This window comes from Neophocaena asiaeorientalis, unplaced genomic scaffold, assembly GCF_003031525.2.
Source record: "Neophocaena asiaeorientalis asiaeorientalis breed wild unplaced genomic scaffold, Neophocaena_asiaeorientalis_V1.1 scaffold242, whole genome shotgun sequence".
NCBI lineage: Eukaryota > Metazoa > Chordata > Mammalia > Artiodactyla > Phocoenidae > Neophocaena > Neophocaena asiaeorientalis.
This window is the reverse complement of record NW_020172451.1, coordinates 4,690,699-4,702,725: the sequence shown is the minus strand read 5'-3', so window position 1 is coordinate 4,702,725 and position 12,027 is coordinate 4,690,699. Positions and strand designations below refer to the sequence as shown.

General features: G+C 58.3%; 1 protein-coding gene across 7 annotated transcripts in view; it reads left to right on the top strand.

Moving 5' to 3' along the window:
* Window positions 1–6,004, top strand: part of PRR5 (proline rich 5) — a 50,279-nt gene extending 44,275 nt beyond the window's left edge. For all 7 annotated transcript variants that reach the window (XM_024737568.1, XM_024737569.1, XM_024737570.1 and 4 more), the window contains 2 exons: window positions 3,363–3,498; window positions 5,030–6,004. In XM_024737568.1, coding sequence (XP_024593336.1) covers window positions 3,363–3,498; window positions 5,030–5,505 — 612 coding nt within the window. In that variant the 3' untranslated portion in view covers window positions 5,506–6,004. The remainder of the gene's footprint in view (window positions 1–3,362; window positions 3,499–5,029) is intronic.
* Window positions 6,005–12,027: the final 6,023 nt, after the last annotated feature.

The window sequence follows — 12,027 nt, the reverse complement described above, 5'->3', positions numbered from 1 at the left end:
GGTGTGGGGCCACGTGACTTCTCAACGGTGGGGGAGGGCGGGGGTGGGGAAGGACTCCCAGGAGAAACCTGGGAGGGAGAAGGAAGCAGCGGGGCCTGAGAAGGAGCTGGACGAGGGTGTGGGTTCGTTCACAAGAAGGCCGGCCCGGGAGCCCACAGGGAGCCCAGGAGTGTGGACGGAGTGTCCCTCGAGGGCTGCGGGGCCAGGCCTTTACTCCCCCATCGGTCAGTCACTGGGGTTGGGGGCCACCGCCTCCCGCTCCCCACAGCAGTTCCAGACATTTCTGAAGGACCTTTCTGCAAACTGCTGCGCCCCGAGCCCTGTGGCGGGCACGGCACCCTACAGTTTGCCAGCCTGTCTCACTGTCACAGCCCCAGGATGAGCACCATCAACCACCCCATTTTACAGGTGGGGAAGTAGAGTCCTCGCTTGCCCGGAGCTGTGACGGCTGGGAGCCTGGCCTTCCCTGAGGCTGACAGGCTCCCAACCCTGTTCATTGTCCTGAGCCCACCCATGCACGTGGAAGTCCTTCTAAATTTATGTCTGTGAGGTTGGTCCTGGGGCCCAGGGCAGCTGGTTGAAGATTCCAGAGCAAAGATGTGGACGTTAGAAGTGTCGAGGGGCTACACTCGCTGGGAGCCGGTGGTCGTCCTGGCGGCCACGCAGGGCAGCGACTGGCGGGACATTGCATCCCTCGGCCTATTTCCTCGAAGGATAACGAGGAGAAATCGACACAAAGTCCTCCATGGTGCACTTCCTCTTGGGGGCGGGAAGTGATGAGGCTGGGATTTCAAGCCAAGGAATAAGGTCTCATCTCGATCCCATGAACAGCACCTGGGTGGCGGCCAGGCCGGGGTAGTGCTGCCCCCTGGTGGTCGCTGTGCCTCATGCAGCTTCTGGGCTTGGCCCCATTTTCCCCCAGAGTGTCCTTCTACCCCTCCTGGGTGCGACCCCTACCCCCAACCACAACCCTTTGCTCTCGCCTTGGCCTCCACTTTGAATGGCCTTGTCCCAGCCCTGCGGTGAACTTGTCCCCACTGTTTTCAAGTCCCAGATGGACCTGAGGTCACAGCTACTGGTCAGCACATATTTTGAGGGCCTACTATGCCCCGTGCTTCACGTGCAGAACCAAAGCTCCTTCTCACCGGGGTCCCAGAAGCTGAGTATCAGCCCTGCATCTGAGCGTGGTACACAAATAATGCAACCCCCGGGGCCCGCATTTCCTCACTGGGCAATGGGGAGCAGAGACCAGACACCAGAAACAAATTCTGGGAATGAAGGGACACAGTTTGCGAAACGCCCAGCACAGCTCAGCAGTAATGTCATCCTCATCCATGGCGCTGTTGCTGGGGGCGGGGGCGGCTCCTCCAGGTTCATCTGGATGACTTCCGGGGGCACCCCCTCCTTGTCCAAGCACAGCTGGATCCGTGGAGTCTGTAGTGATGTCCCCGCTTTCGTTTCTCACGTTAGTCGTTTGGGTCTCCTCTCTCTTGTCCGTAGCTGGTCTGGCTAGAGGCTTGTGGATTTTATTGATCTTTTCAAAGCTTTTGGTCTTGTTGATTTTCTCCATCCATTTTTCTGTTTTCAATTCCGTTGATTTCTGCTGATTCTTATTTTTTTGCTTCTGCTTACTTTGGACTTAATTTGCTCTTCTTTGTCTAGTTTCCTAAGGTGGAAGTTTACAAGACTGCTTGTAGACTTTTTATATTCTAACGTATCCATTCAGTGCTATAAATTTCCCTGTAAGCACTGCTTCGATGCATCCTGATAATTTGGACGTTGGCGTTTTCATTTTCATTTAATTCAGATTATTTAAAAATTCTTCTTTGACCCCTGTGTCATTTAGAAGGGAGTTGTTTAATCTCCATGTGTTTGGGGGTTTTCAGTTATCACTGTGTTACGGATTCCTGGTTTAATTTCTTTGTGGTCTGAGGGCAGACATTGTACGATTTCTGTTCTTTTAAATGTGTCGAGCTGTGTTTTATGGCCCAGAATGTGGTCTGTCTTGGAGGATGTCCCATGTGAGCTTGAGAAGAATATGGATTCTGCCATTGGACAAGTTGTCTATAGATGTCAGTTATATCCAGTTGATTGATGGTGGTGTTGGGTTCATCTGTGTCCTTCCTGATTTTCTGCCTGCTGGATCTGTTTCTGAGAGGGGTGTTGAAGCCTCCAGCTAGGAGGATGGATTTCTCTGTCCTCGCAGCCCCGTCAGTTTTTGCCTCCGTAGTTTCCTGCTCTGTGTTAGGTCCGTACACATTAGGGATTGTTATGTCACCTCGGAGAAGTGATCTCTTTAGCGTTAGGTGATGACCTTCCTTATCCCTGATAAATGGCTTTGGTCTGAAGTCTGTCCTATCTGAAATTGACACGGCTGCTTGTGCTGTGATCCGTGTCATCACATACAGTCCCGCACTCCCTTACTTCTCGTCTGTGTGTGTCTTTAGTAGTTTAAGTGGGTTTCTTCTAGGCAGTGCAGAGTTGGGTTCTCGCTGTCTTCAATTGTCGTTCAGCGTTAACCTGGGTGTATCTTGCTTCTTAACTGCTGGCAGCCCCTTGGGGATGATTCATGCGTTCAGAGACATCATTCGTTCAGCAAGCACTCCCTAAAAACCTGCTGTGTGCCCGGCCCTCTGCCGGTGTCGCTGGGGACCCAGAGCTTGCCTCCTGGTCAGCTCACAGCTGAGTGGGCAAGGCCACGGCTGTCCCGTGGGCAGCCTCATTTTCCAGGCTTTGGCTCCAGTGAAATGGGAGGGGTGGAAAACCCTTCAAAGCTATGAATGAGGGGAGGTGTTGGGAGGGGCTGGACGGTGCCTGGCCGGGGAAGCAGTGTGGGAGGGGCAGGGGCGGCTCTATCAGATGGACGGGCCTTGACCGCTCAGCTTGGATATAGACCTGGACCTGGGCCTGGCCCAGGGGGGCAGCCTGTCCTGCCTACAGTGCTCCTTGGGGCAAGGGAGTGAGGGTGCGGGTCCAGGTGAATGAGCTTGGCCCCCCAGGACTGCCCAGAGCCTCTGGGAAGCCAGCTCACGGAAGGGGACACACAACTGTCCCGAGGGGGAGGTGCAGGTGCCCAGCCTAATTTGGCCACAGACCCCTTTCCCGCAGGCATCATGGTCTCCCAGCCACGCCAGCTCCTGTGTGCAGCGGGCAGCCACGAGGGTGTTAAAGCAGGAGGGTGGCTCAGAGGCCCCAACCCGAGAGACGGCTGGGAAGGGAGGGTGCTGGGCCACCGCCATGGGGGCCAGGACTCCGGGGGAAGGGAGGGCGCCGTTTGTGGTGGCCTTTGAGCTAAGCATGGCTGGGCTAGGGAGGCAGGGAACAGGCCGACCGGCGGACCCCCGCACCCCTCCCTCTTGCAGGGGGTGCACGAGTCCCGGGGAGTGACCAAGGACTACCTGCGCCTGGAGACGCTGATCCAGAAGGTGGTGTCGCCCTACCTGGGCACCTACGGCCTCTACTCCAGCGAGGGTGCCTTCACACACTCCTGCATCCTGGGTAGGCGTCGCCTGGGCGTGGGTGGGAGCAGGGTGTCCCCTGGCCCCATCCACCTCTGCACGGTCGGGGGCCCAGGCCTCCCAGGGGAGTCATGCAGAACCAGATGTGCAGCCACGGCAAACCTGTCCTGAGCATCCACCGGCCGTGCTGTGTGCGGGGCACTGGGCACAGGGTGGGTCACGTGGGGTCCCTCCTTCAAGGGCTGACGTCACAAGTGGTACTGCAGTGACTCCCCTGAGAGCCCGGCAGAGACCCCCGCACCCGCCACAGAGGTCACATCTGAGCTCAGTCCCGAAAGTCAGGAGTTGACGAGGGAGAGGACCCAGCACGTGCAAAGGCCCGGAGCCCAAGAAGTCCTGGCTTATTTGGGGACTCACAGGGGGTGTGGAGGGGTTGTGAATTGGGCATGGCTGGGCGTCCTGGGGCTGCCTGGCCCCGTCGGTTCGTTCAGCAGTGTAAACTGAACGCCTACTGTGCGCCAGCCCCTGTTCTTGGTCCTGAGGGTTCAGCAGAGACCAAGCCCCACCCTCATTTGCTCTTGTCCACCAGGGGAGGCAGGCCAATGAGTAAACCATCCCCAGATGAGTGCCCAAGGGGACCAGTGCCCAGGTGACATGAGGGCCACGGCGGGGAGCTCAGGGAAGGCCAGACTGGGAGCTGAAGGGCAGGGAGGATCCAGGCCTGGGAAGAAATGCATGAAGGGAACCAAGGGGACAGCGGTACGAGAGCTCATCAAGAGTGTCCCCTCGTCCAGAGGGCCCACCCACCTGCAGTTATAAAACCTGCCCAGCTAGCATGTCCCGGCTCCGGCGGGGCTCCAGCAGCTGGAGGAACTTTGAGGTCTGTGTGGCCCTGGACACCGAGACCCCTGCCAGGCAACGAGGGAGCCTGTGTCCTGTGGTCCAGGACAGCCTCTGGTTCATCCCGCTCAGCCCTGCCACCTGGTGGTCAACTCTGGAACTGCAGGGTCCTGAGTGGGAGCCTGAGACCTGCCCCTATATCCGTCCTCTCCCACCCCCGGGGTCACCCCCCACACTCAGAATAAACCCCAGCCCTGACCTCATGTGCTGCCCCATCCGGGCACTTGCCACCGCCCGACCTGTGGCCCACCCACACACACACAGTAGGACTCCAGCTCTGAGGACAGGGGCTGTGTCTGCCTTAGCAAGTGCTTGGGTTTGTTGACTTTCCGCAGGTGAGGAAACGGAGGCACGCGCACAGGTCACTGGCAAGGTGCATGTTTGAACCCAGGCGGTTGACTTGAGGCCCCCCGCCCCCATTCCGGGCTGAGAGGCCAGACCGAGGAGAGAAGGAGGTCACGTAGGGATGGACCTAGTATCAGCTGGGGTGGAAACCCCAACTTCCCTCCAGGCTGCCCCAGCAGGATCTACACCGGTCGGGCTTTTCCCTGTAGCGGTCCCTTCCTGCAGAGCTGGGCGCAAAGTAGGTGCTTGCAGTGGGTGTTCCCTAGCATCTGGCCAGCCCCACCCTGGCCCCCTGCCTGATGCCCTGTCTGTCTGTCTGTATGCAGAGAAGCACTTCCTGCGCCGCTCCCGATCGGGGGACATCCTGGCCAAGAACCCGGTGGTGCGGTCCAAGAGCTACAACACGCCACTGCTGAACCCCGTGGCGGAGCACGAGGCCGAGGGTGCGGTGGCCGGCGCCACGGGCATCCGCAGGCACTCGGTCTCCGAGATGACGTCCTGCCCCGAGCCCCAGGGCTTTGCTGACACACCCGGCCAGGACCCTGCCGGGACCTTCAGACCCTCCCCAGCGCCCCCGTCGGGGCCCTGCCCCAGCAGACTGTACCCCCCGGCGCAGCCCCGTGAGCCTGGCCCAGGCCCGGCCCGCAGCTCACCAACCTCCTCCAGCCCCGAGAACCTGGTGGACCGGATCCTGGAGTCAGTCGACTCGGGTTCGGAAGGGATCTTCATTGACTTTGGGCGGGGCGGTGGCTGTGGCACGTCTGAGTCTGAGGGGGCAGGGGGCCGGCAGAGCGTCGTGTGACCCAGGCCTTGTGTTTTTACTGACCCCGCGTGTACGCCTGTGCGGTGCGTGAGTGCGAGAGTTTTCTACTCTGTCCCGTCCAGTCCCCCCTCGGCCTCAGCCACTTTGGCATTCCTGAGTCTTTGTCGAAAAGACCGTCGCCGCCCGAGACCCCGGCACCTTTGTTCTGGGGCGTCAGGGGCTCAGCAGGTGCAGGGCAGCCTCCTGTGCGTGGAGCAGACCTGGCCATTCCCTGCGCCCCAGCCTGCTCAGCCCTCCAGTGTCCACACCATGCAGACTGTGAACCCCTCAGCTCGGCCAGGACCCCAGAGAGACCCCCAGGGTCAGTGGCAGAACTGCCTCCCCGCCCCCCACTCGCCTCGGGCCACAGCGTGACCTCCTGTGTGCACCTCTGTCCCAGACCCTCCACGCAGCCCGTCCTCGCTCGGCCTGGCGTGGCCGTGGGCGGGAAGCGGGTGGAATAAAACTTGTCTGCCCGGCTCTCGAGCTGTGTCTGCGATGCCAGGCCCTGAGGACGTTCTTCCAGGGTCGTCACCCTCGGGCTGCACCCGGCCTCACTGGGGTCTCCCCTTCCCGCTCCCAGAGGGCTTAGGTTCCCAGGGCCGGCTCTGGGCCTCTGGAAGGGGCCTTGCGGGCTAGGCAGGGAGACCCCCGACCCCGTTCCCAGGGCTCCCCTCTCGTGGAGTTAACCTTTGGTTGGAGGTGGGATGTGGGTGCCCTACGAGCAGATAACAGGACAGACCCAGGGCGCATGAGCCGGTGATTGGGGGTTGCTGGGAGTCGGGTGATCGGAGAAGGGAGGTGGGCGCCTGGTGAGAAGTGTCAGCCCACGGGGCTCTGCGGGGGGGAGCCACCTGGGGGGACAAGTTTCTCCTGTCGAGTGGGAAAAGCGAGCCAGGAGCCCCTGCTCCAGCCCAGGGAGGGGTGCGCAGGGGATGGCAGGATAGGAGCGAAGCTTCGTGGTCTGATCTGGGGACGTACTGAGTGCACGGGGCCTCGTGTCTCCTCAGCACTGGGAAGGTGCCCAGGGGCCGTGGCCGGGAGAGCGGGAGTGGGCCAGCCTCAGAGGAGCCAGGTGTGGGGGATGGGGCCGGAAGCCCGTCCCGGGTCTGAGGACCAAGGAGAATGTGACCACTCAGCTCCGCTGATGGGGCCGAGACCCCTGAACCGCCCTGCTTGGCTCCCGGCTCCCTAACGGAACCCGAGATAGGCCTGGGACCGGCTGAGCCTGGGGTGGGGTGGGGAGTATTATGGGCAGGGTCCCCTCGAGACGGAAGGACCAGGCAAAGGGCAGAGGCTGTAGCAGGGGGCTGTCTGCCTGGGCTCTATTCCCTCCCCACCGCCCCGGCACTGGGCCCTGTCCTGCCCTCACCTCCCAAGTGTCGGGGGCTCTGTCGTGGAGGTCTGAGCACTGCCACCTCGTGGGCTGCTGGGCCTGCTCTGATACCTGGGGACTCTGCTGGCACAGGGCCCCACGCCCAGGCATGACCTTTGTCTGTGGGGGGCCCTGAGCTCTTTGACCAATCCCTCCACCCCAGGCGGAAGGGGAGCCCCAGACACCGGCCAGCTGTGCCTTCCCAGCAGTGGGGAGACAGAACCCGGGGAGGGGGTGGCTGCTGAGCCTGGGTCCCGCAGCAGCTCCAGACACCCAGGCGGGGCCTCCAGCTGGGGCTGCCCCCGCTCCCCCCATAAAGGGGTATCCCATCAAGGTGGGCTTTGAATGTGTCCATGTGTTGAACCCACTCTTGTTCGAAAAATGTTTGAGGTACTCTACATCAAAACATCTTGCTATAAATTGGTAACTTATAAATGAAAAATCAGGACCAGGGAGCACATAAATTCAGATAGAAAACCAGCTACTGCTGGTCCCCCCAAATCTACAGAACCTTCACGTACAGACGTATGGGTCTCGGTTTAAGATGAAACCCAGGTGTCCCATCCAAGAACCAAACCTCACAATGAAGGTCACATCACCGACCGTGTCTCACTTTGGCCACCAGGGAGCTCAGGCCAAGCCCCAAGCTAGCTGTGGCCAAGGCCGGCCTATGGCCCTGTGTCCGCCCCACCGACCTACCCGCCTCCCACCCCCGAGTCCTCTCCCCACCTCCTGTTTCCCCACCCATTCACGGCACTTGTCACTCTGTAATTAAGGGTGGAAACAGGGACTGTGCGGTCAGAAGCTTATGTGGTGCGGTTTTCTTTCAGAGCAGAGCGGAAAGAGACAGTGGATAAACTACCTCTGCCTTGGAGGGACCAGAGCCCAAGAGAGGCTCGGAGGTTTTAGCTCATGGGAGACCCCTCTGGAAGAAATGAATTTGTTACTAGCTTTTCTCCCCACTAGAAGGCAGCCCCATGTGGCCAGGAGGCCCCCCTGCCCTGTTCCCACCGAGCCCTCAGCCCCAGGTCAGTGCCCAGCACACGCTTGCTGCTCAGTTAATTGAAGGTTGATCCGGCCTCACCACGAGCAGAGGAGCCTTCAGAGGATGGTCCGTCTGCATCTCCAGGGCTGGGGTGCAAGAGACCAGCTCACTGTTTTTGTCTTTTTCTGGTTTATTTGTTGTAGGTCTTCCAGGGGACCCTGGTGACCACGCTTGCCTTTGCCTCCCAGATGCAGAGTCTCAGGCCAGTCCACGCCTGCTGAGGCTGGATCTGCATTTCAGCCAGATGCTGGGGGTCCGCGTGCTGTGAGCTATGCTGGCTGTGCTCGGGGTCTGAGGCGGGTGTTCCGAAGGCATCTGGAATGGAAGGTCCCGCTAAATAATGAAAGTCAACAGCACTTCAGGCGGAACGGCCAAAAAGCAGATGGCGGAACATCCCTTGTAGTCAGAGTAGGACGTCTGTCCCCGTCCGTCCGGCAAGCTGCAGCAGGGGTGCTCGCTGTGGAGAGGATGTGCTCACGGTGAAGGGGGTACGAGGGGCCACGGAGAGCTGCACGTCCAGGAGATCTAGGGGAAGTGAAAAAGATGTTATTTAAAAAACACACTTGGGGACTCCCCATCAGCATTGAGTGGGGGCCATTCTCCACCTCGGGGGGGCGGGTCTTGACCTGCCCTGTATATCTCCTTCGGGCGTCCCGGGAAGCCCAGGGACGCAGTCTTTGAATAGTGTTTTCACAATAAAATACATAGGATGACGAGGAAACCAGCTATGCTGACGTACAACCTTGAAGGTCTCTTTAAAATGTGTGACTGGTGGTACCTTATTAACTCATCAGTAGACAGATCTCCTGCAGGTCACCTGCTCATCGGGGTCGGGGTGGCAATGAGTGGAACCAGCAACCGCTGGGTGTGACGTCAGCACAGTCCCCACCTCTGCTGGTGACAAGCCGATTTGTCGCAGAGAGGCTGACCGCCACTCCGAGGTCAGTTAGCCAGCACAAAGCCATCGCTTTTGCCAAGTTTTGTCCCCAGGCAGCGGGGAGTCTGAGAGCTGCACTCCAGACCCTGCCGCCCACCTCCACACTCCCCTCCGCTGGGGTCTTGTAAGCCCTCCAGTGTCTGCTGGCCTCCTTTCCCCACCAGAGGAGCTGGACTCAGACCTTCAGGGAGTAAAGGGCACACAGGATACAGGCTCCCTGCCCACTACCCTAGAGGCCCACAGTCTCAAGGGATAGCTGGTTCCAGGAACATTGCTGGTAGAGTCCAGAACTCCTGCCGGGCTGTGAGGGAGGGAGGAAGGGAAATTGGCTGTTGGTGTGTGTGTGTGTGTGTGTGTGTGTCCTCAGGACCTATATTCTTGGGAACACAGTCCTTGATGTGATGGGACAGCAATGAAAACTATGTACAGCTGCAGGAGGCGAGGGTATCCATCCGTGGATGGTGGATAAGCAAAATGTGGTCCATCCATTCAATGAAATGACTCAGCCTAAAAAAGGAAGGAAATTCTGACATGTGCTACACCGGGGATGAACCTTTCTAAGTGAAACAAGCTAGTCACAAGGACAAATATTGTAGGATTCCACTTATATGAGGCACCTAGAGGAGTCAAGTTCATCAAGACAGAAAGTAGATGGTGGGGGCCAGGGGCAGGGGGAGGGGACGTGGAGTCAGTGTTTATGGAGACAGAGTTTCAGTGTCCTTTTTTTAAAACTTTTTTTGGCGGGGGGTGCGGGGGGCACACCACACGGCATGTGGGACCCTAGTTCCCTGACCAGGGATCGGACCGGCATCCCCCGCATTGGCAGCGCGGAGCCTCAACCGCTGGTCTGCCAGGGGAGTCCCGAGTTTCGGTTTTGCAACGTCGGTGTGCTTAACAACACTGTAGACTTAGATGTGGTTGCGACAGTGAATGTTATGTTACGTGTGTTTTACCACATTCAAACACGCACGCGTGCGCACGCGAAGAACGAAAGGAGGAAGGGGGGAGGGGGGACGAAGAATTCCCTTTCTCCTTGCAGTTCCGCAGCACTTGCCTTGGGGAGTGTGGGCGGCCCGTGTGGGCCCCTCTGCAAGGGCCCAAGTGGAGGGGAGCAGCCTTCCAGCAGGGAATCGTGTTCCCAAAGCTCAGGCGTGTCCAGCAGTGAAGTGGGCAGTACTCTTGGGGAGGCTGGGAGAAGTGGGGAGGCTGCTGGACAGAGGAGCATGGGCCAGGGGTGCAATGGGCACAGACTCAAGATAAGTCCCTAAAATCACGATGGTCTCCTGCTCCCTGCTTCCCGAGCACACAGAAGGGCCACACTTCCTGGTCCCCTTGGGGCTGGGTGGGGTGCTGTGACCAGCTCTGGCCAGCGACTTCTGAGCAGAGGGCCCCTTTGGCGCTGGATCTTTTCATTGCCAGGCAGAGACCCTCCAGAGCTCTCCTTTTCTCTGTGTAGTGATTGGCACTCTCCAGACGGGGCTGCTCCGGCAGGCCGGGTCTCAGGGGGCTGTGGACGGGTGGCGTGCATGAGAAGTAGACCTAATCTGATGTAAGCCCATGAGACTGGGGATATTTGTTGCTGCAGCATAACCTGGCATGACTAACTGATACACTCCTCTTTCCCAGACACTCTAGAGGAAGGTCATCTGTGGATGGGGAGAAGGCTGATACTGGCATATGGCATTTTATTTATTTATGTGTGCTGCATACCCCTTGTGGGCAGAGCCAGGACCCGGGGTTCTGGTCCTGAATTGGTCACTACCTTGCTGTGTAATATTGGGCCAGTCGCACATTCTCAGATTCCTCATCCATAGTGAGGATCTCTCCAGATGTAATATTCTGTGACCAATGATATTTCTCTGCTAGTCTGTACACTATGGACACACGCAGAGCAGGGGCTGTAAGATCACAAACCCTGAGATACCAAGCATCCTTGATTAAGAAACTCTGCAGGGCTTCCCTGATGGCGCAGTGGTTGAGAGTCCGCCTGCTGATGCAGGGGACGCGGGTTCGTGCCCCGGTCCGGGAAGATCCCACACGCCGCAGAGCAGCCGCACCCGTGAGGCATGGCCGCTGAGCCTGCGCGTCCGGAGCCTGGGCTCCACAACGGGAGAGGCCACAACAGTGAGAGGCCCGCGTACTGCAAAAAAAAAAAAAAGAAAGTAAGAAACTCTGTGCAGATGACAATGTATGGGCCCCAAGCACTTAATGGATTTTGACCTGAAGGTGATAATGACTTAATAAACTGATGGTTTCACCCAAGAACGCTTCTCCTCATTGACAGACATGTTTGCAGAAAACTCAGAACTGCTTTAACAGACTGTAAACAGCTATAAAAATGTAAAGCATCATCGACATCGTCACGAGAAGAATTTCTCATGTTGGCATTTCTCTTTTCACTGTGGGGATTTATGTCAGCCTGTGTTTGGCAGGGGAGGAGGGACAGGGTAGCACGAAATAGGAGGGTGCAGAGGATAAGGCAGGGCTCTTATCTGCAAGCAATGGCAGTAGATTCTGCTGATTACCCAGAGAAGGAGTTTATTGAAGGAGGTTGGGAGTTCCTAGAGCTGTCAGAAGGTGGGAGAGCCAAGCTCGAGGCTTACCTTCCAAATGCCTCAAGCCGTCGCATATGACGGGCCTGGTGGGAAAACTGCCACTACTGCACCACTGCACAGGGATACTCACACCCCACAGAGATACTCCCATTGCCCAGAGAGGCTGCTATGGCACAGAGATGCTCCCACCCCTCAGAGATGCTTCTACCACACAGGGATGTGCTTACCACATAGAGATGCTCCCACCACACAAGGATGCTCCAGTTGTACTGGACCAAACCCACAACGGTCACCAGCACCAACAGCAATCACGTCCCAGGTATTTAAACTTGTACCCACTGCAGCGTCAACCCCCACCCCCAGCTGAACATCCGAGGCTGCCCTTTCCCATAATAAATTGCAGGGCTATACCTCCTCTCTTATGGTGTAGTTTGCAATGGTGGAGCCTAGTCAATATCTGGGTCCTGGCTGCAAAGGACTCTGGGTAAACCCGTGGTCTGGCCACCTCGGGTGGAGAGACTGGTAGGACAGGGAATCCCAATACAGCAAGGGCATTTGAAAGGTGCACGGTGTCAGGGGACACAACCAGCGTTCCGGCCTGATGTCAAAA